This window comes from Nyctereutes procyonoides, unplaced genomic scaffold (assembly GCF_905146905.1).
Source record: "Nyctereutes procyonoides isolate TBG_1078 unplaced genomic scaffold, NYPRO_anot_genome, whole genome shotgun sequence".
Classification (NCBI taxonomy): Eukaryota; Metazoa; Chordata; class Mammalia; order Carnivora; family Canidae; genus Nyctereutes; species Nyctereutes procyonoides.
The window spans coordinates 6,147,902-6,168,615 of record NW_026575131.1 but is presented as its reverse complement, the minus strand read 5'-3'; the positions used below and the strand labels follow the sequence as shown (position 1 = coordinate 6,168,615).

The window sequence follows — 20,714 nt, the reverse complement described above, 5'->3', positions numbered from 1 at the left end:
TTGGGAACCTAGTTGTTTCTCAGAGATCTATTTTCAGCACTGAGGAGGAAAAGCACCGCAGCGTCAAACTGATGTGCTTTGGGAACACATTTTTTTGTTTTTCTGTAGTGATCAAGATAAACACGTGTTGCAGTTGTTTTGGTTATTTAACATACCATCTTTTCTAGACCATGGGTCAGTTCCACTCCCCTGGCTTCCTGAGTCATGCTAAGCATAGTCAGTTGAATACCCTGACCAAACACCTTTAGAGGAAAGCTCCAAATGAAAGTAAAGCAGAAATAAAGACCCAGCTTCCTGGGCTATCCAGAAGTACATGTGACTTACCAGGTGATCACAGCATCACCTGCTACTTGGTTTACATTTTGAAGTAGTGAAGCTGGTATCTACAGATTCCTGATAAAAATACTCTCACAGATTAATGTAGTTTCTTCAGTCAAATGGACCCTCACACACACTTTGATATTTGTCTTAGAATAATTTTTGTTTTAAAGTCCTATCATCAAGATCTCTAACAGTAATCATATTTTTTAACTGTGTCTTCTTTATTTTTGGTAAGATAATTTATTCATTAAGAACTTTGACTAGTGAATATTTTGTATTTGGAGCTGCTTTTCATTGTGTGAATTAATAAAATTAGTAAGTTTAGGCTGTTAATTTAATTTTATTTTTATTTTTATTTTTATTTTTTTGTATACTTTTTTATTGGAGTTTGATTTGCCAACATATAGCATAACACCCAGTGCTCATCCCATCAAGTGCCCCCTAGGCTGTTAATTTTAAAAAATAATGTGACGTAGAGAAGAATTGACTTATGTTACTTATCACTCAGCTGGGTTTTCCCAATGCCACTGAGATTTGAATGAAAATTCTGCTTTTCATAAATATAAAAATTAGTGAAACCTTAGCTTTACTGATTAGGACATTCTATTATATAAATTATGGGGGGTTTTCCTGTTATTTAAAAAAAAAAGCTGACAACTTTAAAAATAATTTCTCAGAAGCTTCATAAAAATCCAGAAAAATGATTTTGCAGATATTTGTGGCACTCAGCATTTTTAAGACAGTTCTCTCCTTCCTTGTAAAAAAAGAAAAAGGCGAATGGCAAATAAGTTTAAACTTCAGTGTGTCAGGTTTTTTCCTTTGGTCTTCTTTGTAATATAAAGGAAAATTACCCAAATGTTAATTTCCAGAAAATATCCCGAAGTCCAAAGTCCTGATGCACATGGCATTCGTGGTGGCTTACACACTAGCCTCCTCTACCTCTTTTCTCCCACTGCTGACCTTTTCAACTTACACTTCAGGCAAACTGTGTACTTTGCCATTCGTGGAAAACACTCTATGGTGGAACCTTGGGTCTCTGTTTATTATGTCTTTTGGTTCCCTGTCACAATTCTACCTGGCATATAAGGCCCAGTTGAAACACCTTCTTCCCTAAGACTTTCTGATTCCCCTTCTTCCTCTTCTGTGTGTTTTATTCCTTCCCTATAAAACCACACTTTCCTTTATAAAGCAAGGGAGTGACCAGATCTATATTAACAAAAACTAAACCACTGTCAGCTGTTAAAAAGGATAAATTAGAGAAATAGGGAAATTCATCAGAAGACAAATGCAATATTATGAATTAAGACAGTGGGAACGGTGAGTGAGAAGAAAGGAACTTAAGAAAAATATTGGAGCATGACCAATGAACAAACACAAGGGTCTGAGGGAAAGCGAAGTTGTCAAACATTGTTCAGGGTGTCTAGTTAGGTGATAGGATGAATTAACCAAGAAAGAGAGATGGGGAGGAGACAGTTTGGAGGGGAAAATCAAAAGTTCATTTTTAAAGCTGCTTTTAAGGGTCTTATGGGGTATCCAGCATCTGTATATAAAGGAATATAGGAACAAGAGGAAATTCAAGGTTCTCAGGAGAGAGTTGGCAGCAGTCAGCACATTTTGTGACTTAGAAAGAAGATTGAACTAGGAACAGCAGAATATAAGGGAAGGAAGAGGGGCCATCAGAAAGGTCTGGAAAATAGGCAGAAAGATAGGAGAACCAGAAAAGCAGAAACCACGATGAGAACATTTTAAAATAAGAGGATGGAGAAGGTCAACAATAGCAAAAGCTGGGAGAATGCTGGAGAGCTCGAGCAAAAAGGAGAACTCAGAAGAGGCCCCTAGATCTGGCTAGAAGAAAAAACTTGGGGAACTTTTATTTTTATTATTTTTTAAATATTTTTTTTATTTATTTATTCATGAGAGACACAGAGAGAGAGAGAGAGGCAGAGACACAGGCAGAGGGAGAAGCAGACTCCATGCAGGGAGCCCGATCCCAGGTCTCCAAGATCACCGCCTGGGCCAAAGGCAGGCACCCAACCACTGAGCCACCCAGGGACCCCATGAGGGACCTTAAGAGCAAAGTTTTGAAAAAATTTTTTTAAGATTTTATTTATTCATTCACAAGAGACACAGAGGCAAAGACATAGGCAGAGAGAGAAGCAGGCTCCCTGAGGGGAGCCCGATATAAGACTCCATCCCAGGACCCCGGGATCATGACCTGAGCCAAAGGCAGAAGCTCAACCACCAAACCACCCAAGGACCCCCAAAGTTTTGGAAATTTAAATGAGGTGTAGGCAAGATTTCAGTGTTCAATGAATGAATTAAATAATACCAGGTAAGGGACGCCTGGGTGGCTCAGCGGTGAAGTGTCTGCCTTCAGCTCAGGGCGTGATCCCGGTCCAGGGATCGAGTCCCACATCAGACTCCCTGCAAGGAGCTTGCTTCTTCTTCTGCCTATGTCTCTGCCTCTCTCTCTCTGTGTCTCTCATGAATAAATAAATAAAATCTTAAAAATAAATTAAATAAATAAATAAATAAATAAATAAATAAATAAATAAATAAATAAATAAATAAATAAAATCATGTAAGTCTCTGGGGAACTATAAATTAAGTCACATGAGGCAGAAGTGTTTGGTCCTTCTCTGCTTTGGAAAGAAACCGAGACAAATGTTTAAATGTCTTCAAATAAATGTCCTCTACAAATAATTTGAAAATGTTATCCCTGAATAAAAATGTCTTAACATTGATGTTAAGCCTCCTCCTCCTTTTAAATAAAAAAGCTAGATAATTATAGGTATTAGATTCCCAAATCCTGCAAAACCCCAAAAGGCACAAGTTTTTTCTCGAGAAAAGGGAGGTGGAAAAGCATAACTTACTGGCACCATCCATATTAAAACCAATAATGTTATGTGTCTTATTTACATGATAAGGCTTTTGAAAAATAAACATGTTAAAATTGACCATGAGACATAGCCTTACCAATTGTCAAAAGCCTAATATGATTATTAATTCATCCCTTATATGTTAAAAGATGAAAATACTTTTAGTAAGACTCAATTCATTCTTCTGTTTTCTATTGATTCATAATTTTGAAAATCACTTTAATATTTAAATTAAGTAGCATTTGTCTTTAATGCTCTTACAATCGGGTAGGTGTTTTAAAAACACATTATTGTCATTAAAAAATACTGTTTCTTAGCACTATACCAAGATCCAGAGAGCAGGATACCTAAATTTGCATGTGCTTGGAGTTTGTGTGTTCAGTAAATCAGTGCTAAATACACAGTACTGAATCTGTCATATGCTAGTGGTGAATTGCATTCAGTTCAGTAAAAGTGTATTATATAAAGGTTAAGCTAATATTCTTTACCCAGAAATTGCGTCTCTACCAAACCTATTCTTCCTGAAGGCTGCGTACTGATTCTGATACATTTTTTTAAGCCAAGATATGTGGATTCTCTGTAGGTAATTAATTATCCCAAATATGATACTGAATGACAGTGCTTTGGAAGTTACTCTATTATGTCATGTGCAAAATGTATAGAACAGACAGAGTGTGTCTTTTTTTTTTTTCAGGGTCTCAGAGACTAGACAATGCTTTAAAAAAAGAGAAAGATCATAGTATGTTCTGCAATATACTATGTGTCCTCAAGATTTGTAGAATTTTAGAGCTAAACTTAGAGCTAAAAGAAGGAATCTTTAGAGGTCTTCTTTTCCAAGTGCCTCATTTTATAGATAAAGCAGTTGAAGACCAGGGAAGTAAAGCCACTTTTAGCTAGTTTTTCACTGAGCTGAAACTAGAAAGTAGACTTCCTGACTACTTGAAATGCAGTAGGCATTTTCATTGCCTTCCAGAGAGGCCAAAAAAGTTCTTCCTCCCTGACTCATAGTAACACATGGAGCACTTTCTGCAGTAGCAGAAGATATGGGAAAACATACTTGTATATGGGCACACCCAGCCTTTATATTTCTAGTCCCCAATCTAGAACTTAAGTCTTCTTTTTCTAAGCTCTGACTTTTGTCTTATAGGAAACAGCATTCCAAAGGGAGAATTACTCCCTCTTCTTGATTCTCAGATTCTCTAGCCAGTGGGTGGAAAGAGGTTCAAGAATTAGTAGACCATTCCTTAAACAAGTTAAAGACAGAGAGATATATATATACATAAATATAGATTGGGTTTTCAGGATTTATTCTTTATCTGTGGGAATAAATCTAGGTCTATATGCCATGGCTACCATCCTGGTCTGTAGTTCACAGTAACCATGGTACCATGGTTGTCCTAGACCACTTTATCCACAAGTAATAAAAGCTGCATTTATTAGGCATTACTATGTGCCAGGCACTGTGCTGAACACTTTCTAGGCCTTATCTCATCACCTCACATGCGGTAGATAGGTATTATTACATAAGACTCAAAAGCAACAAAATAAAATCAGTGTTTTCTCCCTTAAAAAATACATACAAATAAAAATTGGCATTTTCTCTACAATTTCAGATTTCCATGTTTTATGCAAATTTAGTTTCACCAAATGTGATATATTTTTTATCCCTTTGTTGAAAATGCTACAATTATCTATATGATTAGTTGCACTGATAGTTAATTGAATCTAATGTACACCATGAGCATTTAATGATCCAGAAAATTTGTTTATAAGATTTAACCTTTTGGAGGAACTTCAACTTAAAAAAATTCACATTTTATTTAGATTGTTAGCAGAAGGCTTTCACTTTAATATGTCCTAAATCTAAAATGATTTTTAGAAGTTATTTTCAGCTATTTTTATTAGGTTACAGAAAAGCAAGACTAGCTAGCAAATGCAATAAGTGGCTACGTTTGGCTGGAGGTTTTTTTCTAACAAATTTAATTTTAATTTTTTTAATTGAAATATAGTTGACACACAATATCACATTAGTTTCAGGTATACAACATAAGGATGCAGCATTTCTATATGTTATTCTGTGCTCACCACAGTGTTGCTACCATCTGTCACCATGCATCACTGTTACAGTACCATGGACTATATTCTGTGTGCCCTATCCTTCCTTCATCACTGTGACCTACTCATTCTGTAGCTGGAAGTCTGTACCTCCTCCTCTCTTTGGCTGTTTGTTTATTTTAATTTTTTTTATTTATTTATGATAGTCACACACACAGAGAGAGAGAGAGAGAGAGAGAGATTGGCAGAGACACAGGCAGAGGGAGAAGCAGGCTCCATGCACCGGGAGCCCGACGTGGGATTCGAGCTCGGTTCTCCAGGATCACGCCCTGGGCCAAAGGCAGGCGCCAAACTGCTGCGCCACCCAGGGATCCCTGTTTGTTTATTTTAAATTAACTTTTTGGTTTACCTTTCAGGAAAGAAGTGTTTTTCTAGACATGTAAACTTGAGTTGCCTATAAAAATGTAACCAGAGCCTAGAGCAATGTTGGGCACACAGTAGACATTCAGTAATTAATCGTTGAGGGAAGAGATGGGACTGTGAATTCCTTTTTTTTTTTCTTTTTAAGATTTTATTTATTTATTCATGAGAGACACAGAGAGAGAGAGAGAGGCAGAGACACAGGCAGAGGGAGAAGCAGGCTCCATGCAGGGCTCCCGGGGACTCCAGGATCACACCAGGACCAAAGGCAGGCGCTAAACCGCTGAGCCACCCAGGGATCCCAATACACCATAATTCTTACTGGGTACTTTCCTTCATGATCACTTTCCCAAACTTTGCAGTATACATACTGACTTATTATCTGGTTTTAAACTTTATACTGTAGAGTTTAATTCAGCAAGCATAGATTGTATACCTGCCATGTGTATTTTGTTGCACCCTGGAGCAAAAATGAGAAAACTTGGTATTCATAGATTCTAGTAGAATAACCAACATAAACCAGTATAGAAGTACAGTCCTATTTTGCTACCTGAGCTAATATCTGCATGCAAAAAGAGCCCACCAATGTAATTTAGGAAGCTTTTTCTAAACTGTCCCAAACCCCAACTTTTTGATACACTCCTCATTGGGAGTGGGATGGCATATCAGCATTTCTTATGGAAGATACTTTTTTTTTTTAGAAATTATCAAGTGATTCTAATATGCCTGCCTCCCCTCTCCTTCTCAACGGAGAACTACTGGTGAACAAGGAATAACCTTAGTACAGGGAAGCAAATGATTGGACCAGCTTTACAGAGGATTCTGAAAGGAATTTGCTACCTGGTTCTCAAGTAGTTGGGTTTTTTTTGTTTTATTTCAATATATATTTTACAAAGATTTAACATGTGCTGGACTTTATACTAAATACTGAGGATACTGAGCAAGATTCCTGCCTTCGTGCAGATTACATAAGGGAGACAAGAAAATACTAGATAATTTACTGTGATCAGTGCTGTGAAAGAGAATACAATGAGTAATGAGATCATATCCTGAGGGACCTAAACAAATCTGGGGCAGAGGGGTGGGGACTGAGATAAGAATATGAGCAACCATTCATTGTCTATCCCTGTGGAACTAAAAAGAAAATGGGGAAGAGTGAGTAGAAACAAGATTTTTGACCAAAAAATGGCAATTATTTAAAGATTTCTATTTGAAGAGGTCACCGGCAAAGGATACATTTACCAAATGGATAGATATAGGCTAATTTAATTTAAAGGCATCCTAACTGAGGTAAGGTTCTCTTCCCCTCTAACTCAGAGTTCCCCAGGGAGGCCCCCATAAAGAGTTAGTGATAAAGCTTATTTAGGATCACATAAAATGTATTTATGAATTTGAGACCCAGAGATGCATAGCAGTCTCTCCTCTAGCAAATTGAAAATGGAATTCACCAAGTATTCAGATGGAAATGTGTTTATGTGCTTTATAGTCTTACGGTAGAATGCTACCTTTAGCATTATAATGTATAGCAAGAAACCATCCATTTATCCAATCCTGCTTGCAGCAACCATTGACGCAGCACCATAAATGCTAGAGATAACAATGAATATGATAGACTCGGCCCTCAGGGAGCTACAGTGTAGCGAAGAAGACAATCATAAGAACAACCACTGTGGGCAGCCTGGGTGGCTCAGCAGTTTAGCGCTGACCTTAGCCCAGGGCATGATCCTGGAGACCCAGGATCGAGTCCCGTGTCAGGCTCCCTGCATGGAGCCTGCTTCTCCCTCTGCCTGTGTCTCTTCCCCTTTCTCTCTCTTCTCTGTGTCTCTCATGAATAAATAAATAAAATCTTAAAAAAAAAAAAAAAAAAAAGAACAACCACTATGCTACCACATGGGGAGTGTAAGAGTAGAGCTACACACAGGGTAGTATTGACTACGATATCAAAATGTCCTTATTATGGGAAAATGCAGAGTCCAAAGTGTGGCCCAAAAGTAGCATTAGTCAAAATAATATTTTGCACGCCTAGGTGGCACACTTAGTTAAGTGTCCAACTCTTGGTTTCGGCTCAGGTCACAATCTCAGGGTCATGAGATGGAGCCCCACGTTGGGCTCTGCAATCAGCACAGAGTCAGCTTCAAGCCTCTCTCCCTCTTCCCTCTATCCTTCCCCCCCTAGACTTCCACTCCCCCCCAATAAATAAATAGTTTTTTTAAAAAAGGAACAAAATAATATTTTGCAGATCCCACAGGGCTGAGGGGGAGAAAAACACATCTTAGTCAAAAGAGGTACACACAGATGATTTTTACCCCCAACCTAGGCCTTACTAACCTCTCTTAAATGTTCCACTTTGCCTTTCTTTCTTTAATTTTCTTCTTCTTTACACTTCCTCACCCCACAGGAAGCCAAATGTTAAGTGAGGAAATGGTCTTTTTGACAAACATCATTAAGTGGTAATGCTAGAGAGTCAGGGGAAAGATTAGGGCTTCTCTCTACGATTTATAAAAGTACTCTCTGGTCTAATAACATGAAAGAAAGCGCCATCCATGTTTCTTTATAACAGGGACAAAATAGATCATACAGATTTTTGGAGAACAAAGCTCCCTCCTTCAGTTTGTGAAACATGTTGATCCTTTTAGGGCCTGACCTTATGTCAGGTGCTGGGGATGCAAACATGAATAAGGCATTGTCCCTGGCCTTCAGGATATTGTTCTATAGTGAGATTAATAGACACGTGAAATCAAAAGTACAGTTTGAAATTGCTGTCATTGAAGAAAGTACCAAGGGCTCTTGAAGTACAGGCGAATGAATAATAAATTCTGCTTGAAGAAGTCAAGGAAGGCCTCACAAATAAGGTAATGTTCGAATTGGGTCTTGAGGGATGAGTAGGAACTGGCTGTCACCTATTTTATGTGTAAGTAAATACCCTTTTCTCTCTCTGCTGAGCTCTTAGATCCTTTCACCTTCCCAGTGAGATCATGCATTAATATTTTTTTAATTAAAGAAGTGAACAATTTAATTTTTACTGATAGCCTGCGCTATCACTGTGAAATTAAAACGTGAGCAAAGTTGGAGCAGAAAAACCAGACCTTGAGATTGGTGGAGGAGAGGAGGGGCTTTCCTGTGTGGGCACTGGGACTGGGGATGAGCAGCAGCGATTCAATGATGCATCTTTGTCGTTTCTCTCCCTCTGTAGCCATCAGGTTTGGGCGGATGCCACAGGCTGAGAAGGAAAAGCTGTTGGCGGAGATCTCCAGTGATATCGACCAGCTGAACCCAGAGTCGGCTGATCTCCGGGCCCTGGCAAAACATTTGTATGACTCATACATAAAGTCCTTCCCGCTGACCAAAGCAAAGGCGAGAGCGATCTTGACAGGAAAGACAACAGACAAATCAGTTAGTTCTCTTCTGCTATCTTCATTTGGGGTGGCTGGGTTTGTTGTTGTTGTTGTTTTGTCTTTGAGAAAATAATTCACCCTGTTACACACACATATGCCGAGTTGTGTTCAGCTGTTGGCTGTTACATAGTACAGACTGAAGCACAGGAAAGGAAATGTTTTCAGATAGGATAAGTAACCCTTATTTTGAAAAGGGAAAAAATCCTTCAAGTTTTCCTAATAAATTGTTTGAGAATAGTATAAAGCCCCCCTCTGCCCACTGCCCTCCTTCAGGAGCCATCTCTTTTCTTGACATCAGAATAACTGGCACAACTACATCCATTCCAGCAGCACTGCTTTCCTCTGGGAAGGGCCTGATCTAGGTTTGGAAAAGGTATGCATTCCTTATTTTCCAGTTCAGGAGAACCACTAGAGTTACTTAGTAAGTTCCACATGGGGCATAAAAATACATCTAGATATTACATGACCTTCTTCCTTTGTAGCTCTGTTGATGGCTTCTAGGCAACTATCCTTCTATTACGTATGTGAATTTTATCTTCTTTGAGGCTCTAAGCTGCCAGGGTTACTCCTACCCTAGATTCTCGAACATCGAACATCTCGAACATTGATTACCAGTTTAGAAAACCCAGAATAGGTTATAATTGTCACTAAGTCAGATATTCCAAAGCAGAACTCTTCCTCAATAGGAAGCTGAGAAAGCAAAATGGAATCATTTTAAAATAAAACACAACAACACCTGGTTCTGCCTGTCAACTTCCAGTATGACCTGGGGCACATCCCTGCGCCTATTTCACAGGCAGGGGTCCGACTTTGATTGTATGGTCTGCAGCAGATCCCTAGGGTTGTAAGAAGTGCAGAACACATTCAGGCGACGCCGACCCGGTCCTTGAAAATCCTTTTATGCTATCATTTATTTTCAAATGAACACTTCCAGGAGAGGCATGCAATTACCTTATAGATATGTGTGTTTTTCCCCACTCAGTTATATTTGGAGAAAATATAATTAGCCTTTAGTCACATCTCAAGATGTGATTTTTTTTCCCCTTTTAGCTATAAACCATTAGAGTCGTGTCATCTTATAGAAAAAGAAAACTGAAAACAAAAAAAAAAAAAGAAAGAAAAAGAAAACTGTGGGATAATGCTGTATAAAGAGCGAAATGCCAAGAAGGACCATGAGTTTCCTGACTGTGAGAGGTCAGAGGTTACTGGTACCTTAACAGTATTATACCTGTATCCAGTTCTTCGCAATTTCAAAAAATCTTACACATTCATTATGTTCAAGACACATAGCCATCTTACAGCTGCTGTTATTATCCTGTTTTGTTTTTTTTTAAGATGAGACTAGAGTCCAGAGAGGTTAAACATTTTGCCCTGAATTGACATAGTTAGCATGCAGAAGAACCCTGTGATGCAGGCCTTCTGACTTCTACCTCAGTGCAGTCTGAGCATGATACTCTCTCCTGGAAGCTCGTCTTCCCCACTGGCTAGCAATTAGCCAGGTGGACAGGTGTGCTAGGAAAGCTTCACCTTGGGAAAACGTGCTACACTATAATTTATTTTTACCAGTGTTTAGAATGGCAGGAATCTTCTGCCTTGTTCTGCTATCTCAATATATTCGCAGCCAGGAATTCTGTCTTTTGCTCTTCCCAAATTTTAGGGTCTAGGACAACTATCTCCCATTGAGGCAGGACTGCAGACTCTAGGTCCTAGTAAAGCTGAGTCTGTGTATTCATTAAATGCCCCCCCAAAATCGGGGCACAGCAAAACAGAAGCCAGCGAAGACCTCTGTGTTGCTGATGTGACTATGGAAAATCAACTGTGTTTATTCAAAGGGAGAAAAATAAAAGGAAAATTAGTGGCCTGGCTAAAAGGGGTTAACACCTGAAGGCAGACGGCAGCAGTTTGCTGAGAGCGAGTGTGAGACAGAGACCTGGAGGCTGGGGAGACCCCCAGCTGGGAAGGGAGCGAGGACAAGGATGAGGATGGGGAAAGAGTCCCAAAGCAAACTGTTTACTCCATAGTTTTGCCTCAGGCTATTTAGTTTCCAGGAACTGCTTTCTCACCTTCTCTTTATCTCCCAATCCGTACCTGCAATCCATGCTGGAAATCCTATCAATTTCATAGTACCTGGAAGATAGGAGGAAGGCATTAAAAAAAATGTTTTTCCCCAGTAGTCAAGAATTTAAACGTACACTACCAGTGAGCAGCATATTCTCTTATGTGTTGCTAGAGGGCAAAGAGCCCAGTCCACTGTAAATCACTTTAAAACCTCATGCCAATTGGCAATTTGGCTCTAAATCTTTGAGTTAAAAATAAGATAATTGTAGGCTCTTTATGGGATAAATAGGTATTAAGGTATTTTAAGAGAAAGGACTGCAAAATGCTTGATTATAGGCTTCTCAAGTTCAGAGGCCAAATGTTTGTCATGTTTTCCTCTATAGTAACTAAGACTGTGCTTTGCCCATAATAGTTGCTCAGAATGTATTTGTTTAATTGAATTAAAAACTGTTGCCTGTGCCCCTTTGAAATTCTGGACTTTGAACAGAGAGCCTTTAACTAGCCCAATATTTGCTCACCAACCTGGACATCATTAATGGTCTGGATAGAGGCAGAATTGCCTCTTGTTAGGGTCTGGAAAGGAAAGAGAGATTGGGCCAAATTAAAATAATCCATTCCCTGATTACACAAAACTGAAATAGAATTATTTGGCTCTCTCTTTTCTCCTTATCTCGCAAAATCAAATTAAGCACTAGTGGAAAGAAATAGTTCAGAGAGAATATGGTAGAAGGGAAAAAAATCCAAAATGTGATTTCCAATGAGACTAGAGATTTGTTCTTTATCTTAGTGGTCATGTTATTTATGTGATAGCATGCTCTCAGGGGTGTTATGTTATCTCTTGGCCAAGACTTATGAAAGTTAAGATTTGCATTGATAGGAAAAGTCATGCAGAAGTATGGACTCTTGAGAGGGTGGAGGATATGGAAAAGTGGCCATGGCTGGTGCAGTAGGACAGCTTGGGTCTCATTATACACCCTGCTTGAGACTGATGTCATTAGTGTTGGTTAGGCCAAGCCTGGGGGGGCGGGGGGGGGGAGGCTGCTGAGCATAATGGATGGCCAGTTACCCAGAATCTTTGGAAAAGGAAACAACTTTATTGAAAAGGCCATTCTTCTTTATCTTACTGCTCAATTTAACCATTGCCTATTCGGTCTCATTTGGGGATACCTGCTAATCTCTCCTCTCAGGACCTGTACCAGCATTTGCCTTCAGGCCAAGCAGGGCTTCTCCCTTCTCAACTAAACTTCGGTCTCCTGTATCTTATTTCCTGGTGCCACTCTCACCTTTCAAAACAGATAAATGAGCAGATAAATGAAATGCTTCTGTGTCCCTCCCATCTTTTTAACTTCAACATCGTGTCTTCAGGTTATGATGCCCCTACTTTTCATTGCCATGTCTGAAAGAATAATGCTTGGAAACTTTAGGCTCAGGGCTGGATGGGATACAGACTAACAGGATACAGTTAACCGGAGAAGGAGGTTCACTAGCAGTAAACCTTTTAGCTGCACTCAAAGGGGATTGGCACTGACTGTCCCCACAATCTCTTTCCCTTTCAGTGGCTTATAGCAGCCCAGCACCTTCTTTAAGAGATCCCGCTGAACTCTGAAAACCGTGAATATAGAACCAGGGTGCTGTGTTTCATGATGGCAACTTGAGAACTGAATGGACTTTGGAAGTTCCCAGTGTTTGAATATTACCCTGATGTGATGAACACACTGGGTGTGTCATTGTCACATGACCCCACGTTTGTTGGTGAAAATAAACAGAGAGTGGTTTTCAAAAACCATTTTCAGTGCCATGGTTTGTCATAAAACAATAAATAGAGAAACCCTTGGTACGCCTGCCAACTTTTCATCTCATATCTGAGAGATGGCAAGGCCCTGGCTGCACTATCTGCAAATAAGGAATAAAACTTGTTATTTGTACTGTATTGGACTTTGGGTCCCAAAGCATCACATTGCTTCTGATGGGTACATGTAGAATCACTGTTTTTATAATTACGAGAGCAAAGTGGTGCCATCATAAAAATGGTTTTTCCTGTTGTGTGAAATACAAAACTACCAAATAATAAAACCGACTTGGAAATGTAAACTTTTGTGAAAACTGTTCTACACCCCTTCAAATTTTCCCATTCTAAAATTTACAGTGGCTGTCAAAGCCTAGTAACTCTCAAAGCTATTGGAAAGATATCTATTCTTTTCTGTCCTACACTTACAGCTAAACAAAGTGTGGTTTCTTTCCCCTTTATGTACAAAAAAACCTGAGTGAGTTGGAATTTGCTCCCCTAAGAAGAAAGATACTGGACAAACTGTCAGAGAAAAGAGACTTAGGAGCCTCCAATATAAATAAAGAGCAGAATAGTAGTGCTGATTTGTTTGGATGGCTAATAAAGAAGCTGGGCGCCTGGGATCATTAATCCATATATTAATGTTAATAAAATAAATTCCTTTATTGCCAAGGCTATCAGGAATAGCTGAAGATATAAAAGACCTGAACCACTAGTGTTCTTTCAGACAATAAATTTAAAAAGATATAGTTAAGGGGATCCCTGGGTGGCGCAGCAGTTTAGCGCCTGCCTTTGGCCCAGGGCGCGATCCTGGAGACCCGGGATCGAATCCCACGTCGGGCTCCCGGTGCATGGAGCCTGCTTCTCCCTCTGCCTGTGTCTCTGCCTCTCTCTCTCTCTCTCTCTCTCTCTCTCTGTGACTATCATAAATAAATAAAAATTTTAAAAAAAAAATTAAAAAAAAAAAAAGATATAGTTAAGAAAAGCATTTAGATTTTTTTTTTCTTAATGATTAGACTCAGTTGACCAATACCCTTGTTTGCCAGTTGAGTAACGCTTTGGCTGACAGTAGATGGTTTTTTAAGAGCTGTGGTTATGTGCTAGTTCATTAGAGTGTGAATAATTCTTCCCATTAAGTTTTTATTTCTCTTAAATCTCTAAACCATGCAGGAAAACAGAATTACATTTGAGAGATTTTTTAAACTTAACATCAGTCACATCCAGCACTTAACTAGCACTTCTAGGAAATAATAGTTCAAAAGGCACTGCCTCCAAGACCCCATCATAGAAGAGCTTCAGTTTAAAAGCCAGTGTTTCTCCCAGGATAGTCATTTTATTTAAAGAAGGAAAAAGCAGGAAAGGCATGTAGAAAGCAATAGAAAGGGAAAAGAACTCATCATGAGTCAGGAGATCTAGGTCCAGTTCAGGGTTTGCTGTAAATAGTTATTTGACTCTGGAAAGTCTCTTGGCTTCATTTAGTTTATTCATATCTCGTCAGAGAATGATGATGTAGGTGATTTTTGAAGATCCCTTTGGGTCTATAAATCCCATGGTTCTCAACAAGAGGAAAAGAGAAATGGGCAAAAGCAGAAAGAAAATTGGAGAAAAAAAAAAAAAAAACCTAACAAAAAAAAACTAACCGGTGGGTTTTGACTAACATTCACTCATTATAGCTAATCTAGGAGAACCATGCATCTCTAAAAGGATGAAAGTCAGTCAGAAGAATAAAAAGGAAGAAAGAAACAAAATGAAGAAGATAGGCCCTAAGAATTCAGTTTCTCTTCCTTGAGACTTTGTTTTAATCTGTCATGAAAACTAAGGCTATCAAGAATGCTCCATGAGATGAGGCACACATTTTTTTTTTCAAGCCAGTTTGAACTCTGACGTGGTTAGCAAGTGATGGTTTGTGAATGGGTAGAGTTGTCTGCTACACTAAAATTTCAGTCTCTCAAATTGGAGCAATCACCAGGACAATCTGTGCTTTATTAGTTGACTTTCTCATTTGTCTCCATTAGCTTGTTGTTTGATTATTAGAAAAGAGCTGTAAACTTAAAGCATTCATGCAGAATCCCTTTCATAACTTGTATATTAAAATGATGTTATGGATTACTAAGGAACACTATTCTTCTATTTCTCCAGTCAAAAAAGTCAACTTTTATTACTCTACTTTGTTTTCATTATTTAAGCCAGCTTCCCCCCATGATCATTGTGTTATATATTAGCAGCATGCAAGAGACCTGTAACTAAATTTAATAATATATATAAAACAGTACCTATAATCCTGGTTTTGATATGTGGAGCCATTTTTGAAAATCAAAATATGTCAAAAATAATTACATTTGATGTATCTCTCCAAAGAAAACTAATTTTCTTTTACAAAAACTATTTTTGCTCCCCTATAAAAACATTCTGTTGAACTGCAATTTTCTTCATGTCAGTCTCACCTTTTTTCTGGTCTGTCCAGCATATGAGAAATACAAGTATCATAGTGTCCAGGGGCAGATTCACAACAAAGTGAATGAAGCTTAAGCATCAGGGCTCCTCCTTTGCACAGAGCCCCTTCCAATGCTCTGGGAAGGGTCCGAGAAATTTTGCTCTTAAAATTTGTATTATTGAACCCAGCAGTTGTCAAGATGTACCCAATGGTTGTGTGCATGTCAGGCCCCACAAAACCTGGATCCTGATAATTTATTATCTTCCTGTTCTTTCCCGTTAAGGAGAAATGCTTATCTAGCCATTTGATATAGTGTCTGAAGATAAATACATCATTAGCTCCAAACTAGAAGTGTAAAATCATTATGACCAAATTTGAGGATGCTGTGGTTTCTCTTATAATAGATCCTCAGATGATACCGTACAAGCTAATAGAATATGGAAGGCTTCCCTTTGATTTGTAGAATATACAGAAATATGGAAGTGAAGTTCATTTTATTTTACCAGAAGTGTAACATTAAATTAATGATCCAAGATAAATTACACAGGTCAAATTCCACTTGGTTTTAAGAGTTCAGCCTTCTGTGAATCAGGCAAGTTCACTGTCTTTTCACTATTTTGAGGGGGGTGGGAGAGGAGGTCCCAGTGTGAAATGGGTGAGTTAAGTGTTGGCCATCTAAGAATCGGTGAGTTGGTGGGAAAGAAAGGCAGATTTTCATGCAGATGGTGTCTGGTGATCACTTTTGCAATTTGACAGATTTACATGGAGGCTGAAATTACCTTTGCAGACTTCAAAAATGCAATGAAAACAGTGTAGTCTTGGAAAAACAAATCTACCTGGAAGTCATTTGCATGTCAATGCCCAGAATTCCCTACTAGTTCACCACTTTTTCAAAATGCTGAAGGGATTAAAAAAAAAAAAAAAAAAAAAAAAAAACTAGAATGGTTTGGCATGATGGTGGGGGCTGCTGATTCCTTTCTCTGTCCTTGAGTGTTTACTGCCAGGAAATCCTGACCAACATCGATTGCCAAGGGGTTAAAGTCACATTGTTGTTAAATTGGGAGAGAAAATTAGCAGGATTTTGTGCCCTATGTTCAACTATCACAGAGTTTCAAAAACAGGAACCTGGGGCTTTATATGAGGGGACAGGGGAAGTCAAGGGGAAGAGTCACAGGGTGATTTATCAGGGCATAGTTCCAGATAAATTGCTTACATGGAGGTAGAAGAATTTCATGCATATATTCTGTGCCAAGAAGCCAAATGGTTGAGCAGAAGCCCATCCAGAAGTTGAAGTGGGCAGTGCTGGGTACAGTCTTTCCATATGTGAAGACAGGATGATTTATAGCCATGTTATTTTGTACTTACATACGTACAGCTGCTTGTATGGTATCGATACCATCTGATTCTCATAGCAATAAAGAAAGTCGGTATTTTAATGACAGAAATTATAATATGCTACAAAACTCCTAGAGGACAGAAACCACATTTTTCTGTAGGTTCTATAAAAGCATGTCTTTCTCATGATTAGAATCTGACATTCTGGGGTAACTCAGCACATTTTAACTGATATGACTGATTATCTGCTCTTTTTTCCTCTCTCGTTAAGAATATCAATCCTGAAGTAGAAAAAAAGAAAAAAAAAACAAGCAGAATGTTTAAAAACATAGTAAGCATTATTTGTTGCCTAATTTACTTGAAGAATTAGAGCCACCAAGCAAATTTACTTTTGGGTCCTTGCAAAGCCTCTGCCCTCCTTTGGGGTTGACTAAACAATACACTTGAAGTGAATTTTTTGGTTAGGAAAAAGGAAGAATTTCTGGAATAATTCCAGTGAATGGTGTTGAAATAATATGCAGGTTTGGAAATCTACTCAACATCTAAGAGTCCATAGCATTAGTGTTATTTCTTTCAGTGTAGACCAGACTTAATAGTTTGGTGAAAATCACAGACTTGTGTAGAGATTAACAGTTACAATCTCCAAACTTGAAGGTAGCTACTGCTACTCAGTATACTGCTTCCTCTTGCCCATCAGGAAAGAATTCTCAGCATCTCTGCTTAAAAGAAACTTTAGTAACACCAGAGACCTCATGTTCAGTGTTCATGCATGTGCGTACATGCTCACACATACCCACATTAGACCACACACATGTGTACACAGCTTCAGAGAAACGCAACTAGAATATCTTCAGGAGAAAAGATGGAAACATCCAATTTAATCCACTGCCCTCAATTGAGAAATTTGAGCCTAGGAAAGATAAATGACTTTCCTAAAGTGACATACTTAACCAAAACTGGAACACAAACACCCTCAACTCTTATTCCAGTGCTTTCAGGTCTACACTTACTTGAATGAGATTGGGAGTTTAACTTCTATAGTTCAGTATTTCCAGTGTATATAAAATGCTGCCCCTTCTCAATCAGAGTAACCTAGAGAATTTCACAATGATGGCAACCCTTTGGTCAGTCTATACAAGGAAACGAAAGAAGAGAGATCATTTAATGACTAGCAACTTACTTTTGATGGCTGCCTTTTACAGACTAACTGATGCATGTGTTTTATTGATTATTTGACCTTTAAGGACAGATATTGTGAAAAATAAGTTCAAAACCGTTTTTTAATTTTGCCACTTTATATGAAGTGCTTACCCACAGGCTTAAACATCTGGCTCTTTCTGAAACAGATTGCTTCCAGAGCATTAAGAAAAGAAATAGACATTTTCTTGGCTCAATATTTCTCATCTGCTTTCAAACTGATTTTTTATAGTTAAGTATATTTTACAGGCACACTGTGTTTCATTTGAGATCTGAGTAGATTTAATCTAAAACTGCAAGATTACTTTATGTTCAAGTGGGTGTGTTCAACCCTGAATTGCCGAAATGATTTTTTTTTATTGAAAGAAGGTTAAAAACACACTCTCTTGAAAGCCAAGATAAACAACAGATTTTGTATGATTTTTACAAGTCAGCAACAAAGTTTCTACAAACAACCAAAACTGGAATTATTAGCCAGTCATAAGTAAAATGTTGCAGTATAAGTTGAAAGAAAAGAAGACCAAGCTTGGTAAAATATGTTTGGTCCCAGAAGACAATTAGGAGCAATAATCAGGAGATGAGAGTACTTCCTCATTAAGTATCTTCAACCTTAAAGATTTTAGTTAGCGAAGCAAATGTGTATAAAGAAACTGGAATGGGATTCACCCTGAATTAGCGATCTCCAACTCAGCCACTTCCCTTTTTTTTTTTTTTTTTTTTTTTTGCAGCCATTTGTTATCTATGACATGAATTCCTTAATGATGGGAGAAGATAAAATCAAGTTCAAACACATCACCCCCTTGCAGGAGCAGAGCAAAGAGGTGGCCATTCGCATCTTTCAGGGGTGTCAGTTCCGCTCAGTGGAAGCCGTGCAGGAGATCACAGAGTACGCCAAAAGTATCCCTGGTTTTGTAAACCTTGACTTGAATGACCAAGTAACTCTGCTAAAATATGGTGTCCATGAGATCATTTACACGATGCTGGCGTCCTTGATGAATAAAGACGGGGTTCTCATATCAGAAGGCCAAGGATTCATGACAAGGGAGTTTCTAAAGAGCCTGAGAAAGCCCTTTGGTGACTTCATGGAGCCAAAGTTTGAGTTTGCTGTGAAGTTCAATGCACTGGAATTAGATGACAGCGACTTGGCAATATTTATAGCCGTCATTATTCTCAGTGGAGGTAAGATGCATCTTTTGATCTTCCGTGGAAGAGGGTGGGACAGCAGTAGGATAACTGGAAGAATTTTGACATCCTTTTCTCTGTACTGCACTTTCATGCAAAAATATGCCGGTGGCATGATGCCATGAGAGCATCACTTCACAGGTAAAGTACCAGGAGAGAAGATCATAGATTTGCTGTTGGAAGGCTGTGGGCAACCCAGCCTTTCCAGTCAAATCCAAACATGAAAAACAAATGCCCTCTTCTTTTTTCTCCTTTTTTTTTCCTTTTTATTTTCTTTTCCCCTGTCTTTTCCCACCCCTCCCCTTCTCTCGGTTCACTCTCCCTTCTCCTTTCCTTTCCTTCCCATCCCTTCCTTCCCTTCCTGCCAATCTATTCTTCATTTCATTTAAGTAATGACATGTACAACTTTGCTTAAGTCACAGTGCTCACTTGGCATAGAGAGAGCACAACTAACTGGTTTGGGGCAGATTTTGTTCCTGCTCTACCATCAGGAAGATATTACTTTGAATTGCTTTCCTAATATCAGGAATCGAGTAATATTTATCTACTGACTTCCACCTATTCCCTCAGGTAGATTTATCTGATGGCTTCCCTTAAAGTAACTTTGTGAGGTGGTTGGCTGTGATTAAAAATATAATCTGAACCAGAGAGCACAGAACAGAGAAATAAATTGAGTTATTTAGCAATTCATTGTATTTTTGGCCTTGCAAGTACATGATCTAACTGACCAACTCCAAAGCCAGGTTTTATACTAAATGCTACTTTCATTGGCTTCTCCACACATTTCCAGCTTATGTAGAAAGTTTTACTGTCATGTCTCTGTATAAAATTGTCTTTAAGCAATGAGTTTTCATTACTGAAATGGATTTCAGGTGAGCTTTTTGTGTGTACTCTACAGAAGATACTCTGTTGGCAAAAGCTGACATGGGGAGGGATGGTGGTCCTATAGATGTAAACTGTAAACTATATAAGATATATATAAGATATAAAGAACATGGTGTACTCTGTCCTCCTTTGTTGTCCAATTACTTGAGAGCAGAATACTTCTGAAATCGGGTGCCTGATGTATTACTACTAATAATAATGATAGAAAACACTTAAATACCTACTGTCTTCTAAGCAGTATCCTAAGCACGTCATACACGTTCACTTAATTCTCCAGCCCAGCAAGAAAAGTACGTTTTGCAAAGGAGGAAGCCAGAGCCCTGAAAGGTTCAGTCACTTGCCCAGGGCTACGCAGCTAACACAGGATAGAACCAGAATTCTGAACTCCGGTAGTCTGGCTCCAGAGTCTACAGTAATACTGCCCTTTAGGTAACTTGGGTGCAAATAGATGACAGCGCAGCCCAGGTTAACTCTGGAGCCTCCACTGCAGTGTCAAGTTGTAACTCCTTTAAAAATGGCGTTTGGGGGGTTATATTTAATGTAACAAAAACTACTGTCCAACATGTTGTAATACCTTAACTGAATCTACTTAAACAGATCAACCCTCGATCCTCTGGGATCCATGATCAATTCAGCAAAGAAGAATGAGATTCTAGTTTATTTGAGGTGCATTAGGAGAAGAAACTTAAATTTTGAAGCACTAGATGAGAAAACAGGTTGTTATTGCTTAGCTAATAATTTGAGGCACATTTTTTTAGGCACATTTT

At 38.6% G+C, this 20,714-nt stretch overlaps 1 protein-coding gene across 7 annotated transcripts in view; it reads left to right on the top strand.

Annotated features, from left to right (window-relative positions):
* Nucleotides 1-20,714, top strand: part of PPARG (peroxisome proliferator activated receptor gamma) — a 131,288-nt gene that overhangs the window by 94,485 nt on the left and 16,089 nt on the right. For all 7 annotated transcript variants that reach the window (XM_055343632.1, XM_055343636.1, XM_055343635.1 and 4 more), the window contains 2 exons: nt 8,869-9,068; nt 18,609-19,059. In XM_055343632.1, coding sequence (XP_055199607.1) covers nt 8,869-9,068; nt 18,609-19,059 — 651 coding nt within the window. The remainder of the gene's footprint in view (nt 1-8,868; nt 9,069-18,608; nt 19,060-20,714) is intronic.